General features: G+C 36.3%; 1 protein-coding gene across 2 annotated transcripts in view; it reads right to left on the reverse strand.

Annotated features, from left to right (window-relative positions):
• The window catches only part of Ralgapa2 (Ral GTPase activating protein catalytic subunit alpha 2), a 307510-nt gene that overhangs the window by 194798 nt on the left and 100272 nt on the right, over positions 1–12440 (reverse strand). For both annotated transcript variants that reach the window (XM_042666417.1, XM_042666416.1), the window contains exon 17: positions 1294–1428. In XM_042666417.1, the coding sequence (XP_042522351.1) occupies positions 1294–1428 (135 nt within the window). The remainder of the gene's footprint in view (positions 1–1293; positions 1429–12440) is intronic.

The following is a 12440-nucleotide window of genomic DNA, read 5'->3' on the forward strand; positions in this document are numbered from 1 at the left end:
GGATTACAGGCATGAGCCACCAGCGCCCGGCTGTATAACAGATCTTCAAGCTCATTCTATGGTAAGTAAAATTTTGCCAAAATTCCAATAATGTTTATAAAATCTTCCTATAAGAAAACTCCAGGAAAACGTTTTTTAAAAATACTAGCAAATTCTGAAAAATAGTATAATCAACCAATAAACCAACCAATATCAATTTCTTCCCTGCAGTGTTGGGACTCAAACTCATGGCCTCATGCATGATAAATAAGTGTCCCATCTCTGATGTATACTTACAAAACTCCTAATAATAATTCTATACAAAAAACCTTCAGAGAATTAAAAAAAAACAACCTTTCAGAAAATATATCTTTATTGTATTTTCGTTTTTTTTTTTTTTGGTTGGTCACGGGGCTTGAACTCTGGGCCTGGGCACTACTCCTGAGTTCTTCAGCTCAAGGTAAGTGTTTGAGCCACAGCATCACTTCTGGTTTTCTGGTGGATAATTGGAGATAAGAGTCTCAGGAACTTTCCTGCGTGGGCTGGCTTTGAACTGCAATCCTCAGATCTCAGCCTTCTGAGTAGCTAGGATGGCAGGCGTGAGCCACCAGTGCCTGGCTAATAGCAAACATACTTTAAATGTGCTTTTGCATTGTTCAATACACAATTCACTGTTTACAGATTGAAACATCTGTCTCTGCTTTTCATCTTGTTTCTGATATACATGGTGATAGAAACCATATATTTAAATGTTATTGGAAGTTTTTGTTTTTAGCCAGGCTTGTGGCACAAGCTTGCAATCCTAGCACTTTAGAGGCTAAGATAGGAGAGTTGTAGGTTTAAGGCCAGCCTGGGCTATGTAGTAAGACCTTTTTGTTATTATCTTCAACCTCAACCTCAGTTAAGTTTTCAAGCTGCTAATAGACCTATCACAAGTTTATTTAGTTTTCTACTCTCATTTTCAACTTCCAGGCCTCTTCTCATACATCATTCTCCCTCCCTCTCTCTTACCTCATTTGCTGCCCTTCGGCCTTAAACACTCTGCTCCTACCTACTCTGGTCACTCTAAATTCCCTTCTTAGTCCTCAACCATCCTCACCTTAAGAGTGAGCATCCATATGTATAAAATTTAGTCACTGTAGTAATGAAAATATTTTATTGCCAGAAATTAGATCCTTGCAATAAAATTTCAAAATAAATTCACTTAAAGTGAACAGATTTAGAATAAATGTAGAAAGGAATACTACTTGCACTTCATCCTGCTCCTACACAAAATTCCATGCTTCTGAATTAATAACTGAAGACATTGTGTACCCTGAGAAGAATCTGAGCACAGTGGCTCAGTAATGTCAGACGTGCTGCTGCTCCGAAGGACCTGATGCTGTCCCACCATGAGATGACCAGATTCAAATGCAGGTGAATTTTCTGTCTGCTGATACTCTTCTACTTCTGTGAACATTAACACAAAACATTCCAAGTTAGGCACCCAGACATTTAAACATATTTTCACTAGTTAAAACACTTGATTTAAAATTTAAGTATAAGTTTTTCACAAAATGTTTACAATAAGATAATCTACATTTACAGGATAAAGTTTCATATACTTGCTAACATTAATATTCCATTCTAAGAATATATTTTCTTCATTAGTTCTACTCAGCCTTTTGTTTTCAACCAAGAGAAATGGGCAGAGTGAAGACATAGAACTCTAATGAAAGATTCAACGTTATAATTCCTGAAAATGTACAGAATGGTAATTGCCATTTGATGAGTGTAGAAAGTCTCTCTCTCTCTCTCTCTCTCTTTCACTCTCTTGTCTCTCTCTCTCTCTCTCTCTCTCTCTCTCTCTCTCTCTCTCTCTCTCTCACACACACACACACACACACACACACATACACACACTAAAGAAAAGTGAAAGAAAACAGGAATTTCAACTGTACTATCCCTGTTCCCTATTAACAGATTCACAATTGCACAACATAAGGATTTTTTTTTTTTGGTTGGTCATGGGCTTGAACTCTGGGCCTAGGCGCTGTCCTTGAGCTCTTCAGCCCACGGCATGCACTCTACCACTGGAGTCACAGCACCACTTTGGTTTCCTGGTGGCTAATTGGAGATAAGAGTCTCATGGACTTTCCCACCCAGGCTAGCTTTGAACCATATCCTCAGATCTCAGCCTCTAGAATAGCTAGGATTATGGGCATGAGCCACCAGTGCCCAGCTAATAAGGATTTTTTTTTAGTGGCTTTTATCACCACATACAAGCTGAACCAACCACTAAAGTACAAAAATGATCTACTGATAATTACAGATAATCAATATATGCATAACATAAAATAGAAAACTATAGATGAGTTCTGACCATTGGATAATTTCAGCTATATTCTCCACAGAATATAGCTCATTTCTAAAATATAATACATCTTTTATTATTTTTGAGACACGGCTATAGTCTTTTTGCTTTTTTGTTTTTGAGATAGGGTCTTATATTTATGCCAAGTACCTATCTGAATGTATCATCAAACTTAATGCTCTGAGAGGTCCTCTGACATCAGTCAAGCCTGTCTGCTCTTACAGTGAAGATAGCCTCTTCTGGATTTTACCCCACATACATATCCCCAGGTCTCTACAACTGGCACCTCTTCAACCTACTTGATACCCTTTCCGCTCTTTCTCCTGCTATTCACTCCTTAGGCTAACTTCACTTGCTCTCTACCTTTCCTGCCCAAGCAAATCTAAGCACATTCTCTTACATCTTGCTATGTAGCTAGCATCTCTTATGTCTTGTTATGTGGCTAGCATGTAAACACCACAGCTCTATTCCTTATTAGACTCATATTCACTGATGAAGTCATAAAACTTGCCATCCATGAAACTGTAACATCATATTTTTTAAAAACCTTAGTGATATGGTTCACTACTTCTAAGCAGACTGACCAAAATTCAGCCTGAAATTATCTTCCATGGCTGTGACACTAGGGTTCTTTTACCTAAAATGGAGACTCACTGTTTCTAATCTGAACCATAAACTAAAGCAGTCTTATCTTAACTAAGAAGTTGTACATAGGATGATACTAAGTTTGATACAGAAGATTTCCACAAAGGGTTACTACTCTATTTTTTCGAGCAAAATGAAAATTCCAATTTGTAGTCCACTGATATACATATGAGAGAGAGAGAGAGAGAGAGAGAGAGAGAATTTTGCAGCTTGAACTCAGGGCTTGGACACTGTCTCTGGGCTTTATACCCAAGGCCAGAACTCTACCAGTTGAGCCACAGCTCTACTTTTTGCTTTTTTCAAGATAAGAGTCTCACAGACTTTCTTACCCAGGCTGGCTTTGAACTGTAATTCTCAAATCTCAGCCTCTTGAGTAGCTAGGATTACAGACATGAGCCACAGGATCACAGCTTGAATTCAAGGTTTTTTAAAACTCAAAGTTTTACACTATAGTTTAAATCTGGATGTTAATGGATAGGTCAGGATGACAAGAAGACAGATTCATTAATATCTGATCTTTGCTGATTGACTTTACCTACTGCTTCTCATGAGTAGCCAAGAACTGCTCATTTTTCCAGAGGAAACAAAAGCATATGTGTATTACTTTTTAAAATCTACCTACTCATCTTAAAGCAGAACGAGGCCCTTTCACACATCTCCTTTCTAGGGTCTTCAGTGTTAGGCAACCCATGCCAGCTAACACCTTGGGGCAAGTCCTTCAGGTTGTCTTTTTTTCATTGTTTATTCTAATTATCAAGACACTAAAACGTGGTGGGAGACTGTATTTGTTAATGAACCTACTTGTTTATCCAGTATCAGTAGAGGGAGCCCAAGAGCTTCCTAGCTTACAAGGGGAAAAAAAAGTTGGCTAGTGCCCATTTTTATGGATAGTTGGAAGAGTGGTTTTTAGTCTCTTAAATCTACTGCCAAAAAGTGGTAGATGTTAGTTTCTGGGTATGAGTAGAAGCAAATATAAGCTGAGCCAACACTGGCGCTTTTTTTTTTGTAATCATAGATAAAAAACATCGCCATCTGGTGGGATGCAATACAGCCACAGCGCCATTGCTTCCAAATTAAGAGTGTCCCCACTGGTCCTCAGCACAGCAGACGGAGAAGAGTCTGCCACCACCAGCTGGTGTGCCTTCCCAACAAGCGAGCCTAATACAGCTTTTAAGGTTTTGTTTTTGTAAAACTGTCAGGAGGGACTTTTTAGATGGAAAAAGTCCAAGCCAGCAGAAATAATCTAAAGTGATGGCGATAGAAGCATTTGTTATTGGAATAGATGGAGAGAGCCACAGGGTTGAGTGTGTTGTTGGGTTGTGCGAGGCATGAGCTACTCTTACAATTAGTTGACTGTCAAGAGAAGTATGTGTGTGTGAGGAATTTCCACCTCCTATATATAAGCATACATACGTAAGACATTTTCAGTTTTTCTTAGGCCACAATTAAAATCCAATTTGATTAAGTGTACACTTCTTGATCCTTTTTTTTTTTTTTGTACTTTACATTAAGTTTGTTCAACACAGGTTCTGTATAAATGGACAAGTTTCTCTTTTTGAACAGTTCTTGGGCTCCCTCTGCTGGCACATTATTTGTTAAGAAAGCAATTTATGTTGCTCCCATTCTACAATGTCAGCTATACCAGTTGTTCTTTCAAAACAAATGAAAATTATTTTAGCACTGATATCAAAATTCTATTAGGATACAGGATAACAATCTGAGTTATAAAAAAAGTTGTATGATAAATTTCAGCTCTAATTCATCCTGTGTTAACTTTTCACTTCAAAGACCTGAATTTGGGCTCAGATTCATAAACTAATTTACTCTCCTTAAAGCCAACTTAATCCCAATAGCTCATATTTTAAAAGTACTAATGGTTTTGTCTCTTGATGATATGTTACACAATTCTTTTACTAAACCATACTTTCAAAAGCTCTATTCAAAACATCAGAAAAGTGATCAAATAAGAATTACTTAATTTTATTTTTTTCCCACTGAAGGAAGAGCCAGTATGATTAAATTAAACTAAGCATGTAGTCTCTTCAGTAACTTCTATTTTCTCCAGATGTCTGACTACTTTTCAAAGTGGTTTCACTTACTCTTTAATCTAAGGCTTCTTTAATCAAAGCCTTCCTTATTAAATGGAGTGAAGCTCATTCTTTAGTAACCAATGTACTGGGTTCCATTTACCCCTCATACAAAATTGCACAAGCAAAATTAAGTGTCTAATTTCTTAATTGTTAAAACATCATGCACGATAACAACTAGACATGGTGAAAAGTACAGGACATTTATATCCACTCAACACCTGAGATCAAGCCTTCCAAAAACAAACCAGTCTAGGTCCTAACAACATTTCCTTGGAGCCTATGAAAAGATGCAGACGTAACTAAACAGAGCCTTTCCTTAGGTCCTCAGCCCTAACCCATTTTAAGATCAGGAAAGATGACTCCTCCAATTAATAGAATTACAATATTCCCCAAAGAAAAACAAAATCTACCATCTGCACAGCCTGCAAAGGCTACAGGCTGATAAATGTCTCAACATAAAAGAATGATAAAAAAAAAAAAACCTGCAAAAAAGCCAGAAGGAGCTGTTCTCACAAAGGAAAGAAAGGAGAATATCCCAACTGCCAAGGCTACTTCAAAAATATGACTGTGTCTATAGCCATCTAATCTTTGATAAGGGAGCTAAAAAAATAGAATAGAAGAAAGACAGCCTTTTCAGTAAATAGTGCTGGCAAAGTTGCTTAAACACTTGTAGAAAACTAAAGCTAAATCACCAGAATCAACTCCAAATGGATCAAAGACCTCGAAGTAAAAGCAGACACGATAAAAACATTACAGGAGGGAATAGGAGAAATTCTAGGGCTCCTTGGCACAGGCCGAAATTTTCTTAATGAAGACCCAGAAACACAACAAATCAAAGAAAGGCAGGACAAATAGGATTGCATGAAATTGCAGAGCTTCTGCATGGCAAAGGACATAGCTATCAAGATCAATAGAAAGCCCACGGACTGGGAGAAGATCTTCACTAGCCATACAACGGATAAGGGTCTCATATCTAATATATACTTGGAACTCAAAAAATTAAATCCCCCAACAACAAATCCTCAAAGAAACAACCATTAATAAGTGGACTAAAGACTTAAGAGACTTCTCTCAAGGAAATAAAAATGGCCAATAGACATATGAAGAAATGCTCAACTTCTCTAGCTATAAAAGAAATGCAAATCAAAACAACATTGAGATTCCACCTTACCCCAGTTAGAATGGCTATAATCAAGCAATCTAATAACAACAGATACTGGAAGGGATGTGGCCACAAGGGAACGCTATTGCATTGTTTGTAGGAGTGTAAACTTGTTCAACCACTTCGGAAAGCAGTACGGAGGTTCCTCAAAAGACTACATATAGAGCTCCCTTATGACCCAGCAATCACATTTTTGGGCATTTATCCAAATGATCACAAACAAGGCTACCAGCAAAACTATGTTTATCACAGCATTATTCTCCATAGTTAAGATATGGAACCAACCCAGATGCCCTCAGTAGATGAATGGTTCAAGAAAATGTGGTATACAGTAGACTTCTATGCCTCCATCAGAAAGAATGGCACTGCCCCATTTGTTAGGAAATGGAAAGAGTTGGGAAAAATTATACTAAGTAAGCCAGGCTCAAACAAACATAGGTCCCATGGTTTCCCTTATTTGCAATAACTAGTATACGTCTAGGATAATCTTATCAGGAAAGTAGAAAAGGTCAAAAGCTATGCACATATGAGCATATGAGATGGTGCTAAGTGAAATGAACCCCAAGATAGGGACACAAGAGGTTTTATATTTCTTGCTGTCGTTTTCAATGTACTTATAATGTACAATGTGATTATTTTGTTTCTTTTGAATGTTTTCCCCCTATGATATAACCTGTTTTCACTGTATTTGATTCCAGTGCCCTGCATCTTATATATACATCTTTCTAATTTGGGGAGGGAAATAACAAAATGCTGAAATAAGGATACAGGTTGACCCATTGTAACAATGAGATGTACAAGACACTATGTTGAAAATGATCTTTACAACTTTGGGGGTAGGGGGGAAAGGGAGAAGTTGGGGAGGTGGGGAGGGAAGGGATGGCTGAGGAAAAACAAAGGAGGGGGGAACAATGCTCAAGAGGAAATGTACTCATTATCTTACTCATGTAACTATAACCTCTCTGTACAGTATCTTTACAATAAAAAAATATATATATTAAAAAATGTAACTGTGGCCAGGCGCTGGTGGCTTACACCTGTAATCCTAGCTACTCAGGAGGCTGAGATCTGAGGATCGCGGTTCAAAGCCAGCCTGGGCAGGAAAGTCCATGAGACTCTTATTTCCAATAAACCACTCAGAAAACCGGAAGTGGCGCTGTGGCTCAAGTGGTAGAGCACTAGCCTTGAGCTGAAGAGCTGAGGGACAGTGTTCAGGCCCAGAGTTCAAGCCCCATGACCGACCAAAAAAAAAAAAAAAAAGTAACTGTGGTCTTATTAATGAAAGTCAGTGTCTATGACTCTTCTAAAATATAAATAATTCTCCCAAAATTCTGTTTCCACCAAATTGAGTCCCCAAAGACTCATAACATACAATAGTGACTGAAGATAAATAATTTTCTATTGCTCTGATTATTTAAACAAGTATTTAAACAATTAGTTACGTGAGTCAGAAACAAAAACAAGAACTGTAGAACTGTACCTTAAGTAAAAATAAAATTAACAATCATTGAAAGTATAAGAAAAACATTGTTAGGAACTAAAATTAAAATTATCTGTATGTTATATAGCAACAAATTAGCACAATATGTGTATGTACTTGAATTTAAGTTGGAGTACCAATTCAGTACTCTAATATGCCAATCAGCCAACAAGGTACTAAGGACTAATAAACACTTCCTTTGGCCCACTGTTCTGACAAGTTAAAAAGGACAAGGTCATCATTTTAGGTAATAATGAGCAATTTGGCACCAGACTAAGAAATTCATTCCTATAAATAATCAGATGAAACAGAGCAGCAGATATTTCTCAAAGTAATTATGCCCTAAGTTTCACTGCCCTTGAAACTATAAAACCACGAATAAGGATGATAAAGGCAGGAAAACACAGTTCCAGACCAGTCTGCATCATTTCACTAGAATTTCAAGGTTCCACCCTTAATACCATTGATATTTAGAGCTGGATAATTCTTTGTTGTAAGGATACTTGGCAACATCTCTGGCTTTATCTACTAGATGCCAATGGCACCATCTCACTATATAACAACCAAAACACCTCCAGACATCCGAATTGTCCCCAAGGTTACAAGAAACAAATCTCTGCTCTAAATATTCAAGTACTATGAGAAACATACGAATATACGAGAACTAAGAATCTGAGCAAAATAAAATGAAACCCTAAATAAGAAGAGTTCCAAAATAAAATTACTACCAGAAAGTTTTTTTTGTATGTGAGAACATATTCCAAAAAACTAGTAAAAAGTTTAAATGAAACAATATAGAAATAAAAGAGATTATAAAATTTATCACCATGAAAAGAATTACTTCTGTGTACTAGCCAACAGGGAACAAAATTATTTTAAAGACTTTAGTAGTCACCTCTCAACAGTAGCATTTTCAGAAAACCAAATATTCAAGCAGTTAACACTCATGAGTAATTAAACTGATAGGGACCATTTTACCATATACCATTTTTATTGTGTTTTACCCCAGTTCTAACTAGAGATAAAAGGTTTTCTAAGAAACAGTAAAGGCTTAGTAAAATGAACCTCTTTCCTCATATTCTGTAAATTAAACAATACAATATTTTGCATACCAATCAGAGGACTAAAGCTTTCATTTACTCTTGCCAAATTACAATGCAACATGATTTAGTGCAATGCACACCTACAGTTAGGCTATCTCCAATATTAAAAACAAAACAAACAAATCTAAACTGGGTGCTGGTGGCTCACGCTTTTAATCCTAGTTACTCAAGAGACTGAGATCTGAGGATCACAGTTTGAAGCTAGCCTATTTCCTATTAATCTTCCTCCTGCCCTCCCTTCCTCCCACTACTTCCTCCCCACCACACACACACACACACACACACACACACACACACACACACACACACACACACACACACACACACACACACACACACACAGAAGTAGAGGTATAGCTCATGTGGTAGAGCATTAACGTTCAGCAAAACAGCTAAGAGACAATGCCTAGGACCTGAGTTCAAGCCCCAATATCAATCTATATATCAAATTATTAAAAATAAAAAAGCACGGAAACATTTCCATGTTCAGTAAGAAGTCTACTCATCCTAGAATCACTGCAAACTACTAGAATAGCCATAATTATTCACTGTAGAGAAGTAAATTATTTTATTGAGATAATTAAGCCTAAATCACTTTTAGTCACTTTCAGTATTATACCTATTTTATATCTGATACACAATAAGTAATTCATATTTATGATGCAAAATGGGATGTATTAATTTTTTAACATATTGGTTAGTAATCAGATCAAGTTAATTTACATATGTATTGCTTTAAACTTTTATTATTTTTTATGGTGAGTGCATTCAAAATCCTCTCTTCTAAGTATTTTAGGACACATAATACATCATTGTTAACTATATTCATCTTAATGTGCCAGGAGCTGCAACTTCCTAACAAAAAATGCATAAATTTACTTTCAATTGGCTGAATTCCAGGAAAAAAATATTTGTTTTTAAAAATTAGCACTTTCTAGTCTTATCTTCCCCCTCCCCCATAAAAGTCTTAAATATCAGCATAAATTTGATAGCCAGTGAGTCATGGAAGTTGTTCACCACCTAAATACTACTGAATATCACCTATGAAAATAATTATCACTATTCTTTGGCAAGGATAACAGTGTCAAACATATATATTATGTGTGGGCATTAACAAAGGAAGTAAGATCCCGAAAACCAGCGGCAGAAACCTGAGGACATTTATGGACATAAGAGATGCATTACAGTACCTGACAGTCTGTGAGAGCAAGAGGAGTAAGAGAGACCAGGTAAGAGAGCGCTCACGGTGTGAAGGAGGAGCGGGACGCTTTTAGTAGCAGGCAAAGCCTCAGAAAGGTGGACACAGTTGCTGATAGACTGGCTTCGCTTAGCTTCCAGGAGAGATAAAGTAATAAATACATCAGAAGCACATCAAGACCTTTCACTACTTTATTTTTTTTTCTGGACTGTCTTGAAATATGTAAAGGAGGTCATTTTAAACTTTAAAGGTAGTCAGAGTAAATGGCAGTATTTAATCACAGCCTCTAAATACAGCCAACTTTCAGTCAGTCTCTGTAATGTCTTAAAAGAATGGGCAATCCACAGAGTCAATTTTAGTTGGAATGCTTTGTAGATTTAGTCTTCCCTTTTCTGCTATATATTGGGTCCACATTAAAGTTGTTTATTCAGACAGACATTGTAATTAGATTTCTTTTTTTTTCCTTTCCTAAAGGATACACAACAAAAATACTATAGTAAGAGAGCAATAATCTTCCCCAAGATAAAAATTCTTCCACAATAATTCAAAAATTGGTTAACTGAGAGCTGACTGTATTCAAAAGCAAATCACTTAGTAAATCATATATCCTAAAAGCTCAAGAACATCTGAAAGTAAAGATAAACAGTAAAAGATTTGGTGTTTAAAAAAAAGGCAAAATATCTATGAAACCTATCTTTTTATATCATATTTTACGCTTATAAAACCCATCCCATATTTTTTTGGTATCAACATTATGATCCTCTTAAGATTTTTAATCACTGCTGAAAAAATAAAATAAATAGTTGGGAAGTGGAGAGACAAGGAAGAGTTCATACTTCATATGCATAAAATCACAATCAATAAAATTGAGTTTACCCTTAAAACAAATCATAAGGCTTTCTTTGTTGTTGTTTTATTATTAACATACCTTTATTTGACATTGAAGTAAAACTACTAATGGTAGTAGCATATTTGCAAAAAGTAGCACAAGCTTTTTACAAGTTCTTCTATGAGAATTTCCAGTACTGATCGATGTATATGAGGTAATAAAGGGCAACTTCAATGTAAGTATCAAACTGACTCAGCTGCTAAAATCTTTGTTCATCTCTCAGTATGTCAGAGACTTTTCATTTCAGTGTTGTTTAAAAACCAAAAAAAAAGGACAAAAAAAACCCTTTCCTTTATAAATCAAACAATTGTTCATTCTTCCAATGATCACTAATCACAACAATTTTTTTGGTATTAGGGATTGAACTTACTCAGAGCCAAGTTTTTGCCTTAGTTTCAGTTTTCAGATAGCATCTCACTTCTGCCTAGAGTGGCCACAGACCATGATCCTACTATCTCCACTTCTTACTGTAACTGGGATGACAAGTGTACACCCAGCTTCTTCTTCTTTTTTTTTTTTTGAGATGTGGTCTAACTTTTGCCTGGGCTGGCCTCAAACCATGACCCTTCCTATCTCTGCCTCTCTTATAGCTGGGATTAAAGGCATGTGCCATCATGCCTGTCCCACCAGACACTTTAGAAATAATAAAACATTGGATGTCTTATGTGGAAGTTTAATCCTTTTTTGTTTTATATTTTAGAAAATATGAGAACACTAGAACTCTTACCATCATTCATACTTAGGTTTGTCTTCTATTTAAAACTCCTTTCCAAGTCTTTTAAGTATATTTTCAATTTAAAAAAAGTCATTACTCTGTAATTACATTTTCCTAACATCATCACTAGTAGTATTTTCTCTACCCAACTGAAATTGGTGAGCCTAATTATTATATGATAATCTAAAACTATCCTCTTACTATGATTACAAAAATAAAGTTACTTTCTATTGAATCTTCCATAACAATCATTGCTGCCTTAATGATTATTGCTAATTACTCTTTTCAGCTTCAGAAGCCATTGCTCTCTCATAAAAAAGTAGCCTCTACGCAATAAAACTCTACCATCAAACTATTCTGTTTTCTAAAAGAAGAAAAGGAAAAGTTACTATACCACATAAAAATGAACTTTATAAGTAGGATGCGGGCAGCTCATGCCTTCAATCCTAGCTACTCAGGAGACTGAGATCTGAGGATTGAGATTTTTGAAGGCAGATGGAAGCCAGCCTGGGCATGCAAGTCTGAGACAAAACTACCCCCTAAAAGCCAGAAGTCAAGCTGTGGTTCAAATGGTAGAGCAAAAGAAGCTCAGGGACAATGCCCAAGCCCTGAGTTCAAGCCTTAGGACCAGAACAACAAACAACAACAACAAAACAGAAAAAAAAAATCATGTAACGTGAGGGTAGGGATAAAAGGGGGAAAGTGAGGGAGGATGAAAAAAGGGAGAACACTGATAAAGAAGCATTGTATTCATAACCTGATTTATGGAATTGTAACCTCTTTGTACTACTACTTAATAGTTTAAAAAAAGAATAAAACAGAGGCT

Source organism: Dipodomys spectabilis, unplaced genomic scaffold (assembly GCF_019054845.1).
Source record: "Dipodomys spectabilis isolate Male_0828 unplaced genomic scaffold, ASM1905484v1 ptg000365l, whole genome shotgun sequence".
Lineage (NCBI taxonomy): Eukaryota > Metazoa > Chordata > Mammalia > Rodentia > Heteromyidae > Dipodomys > Dipodomys spectabilis.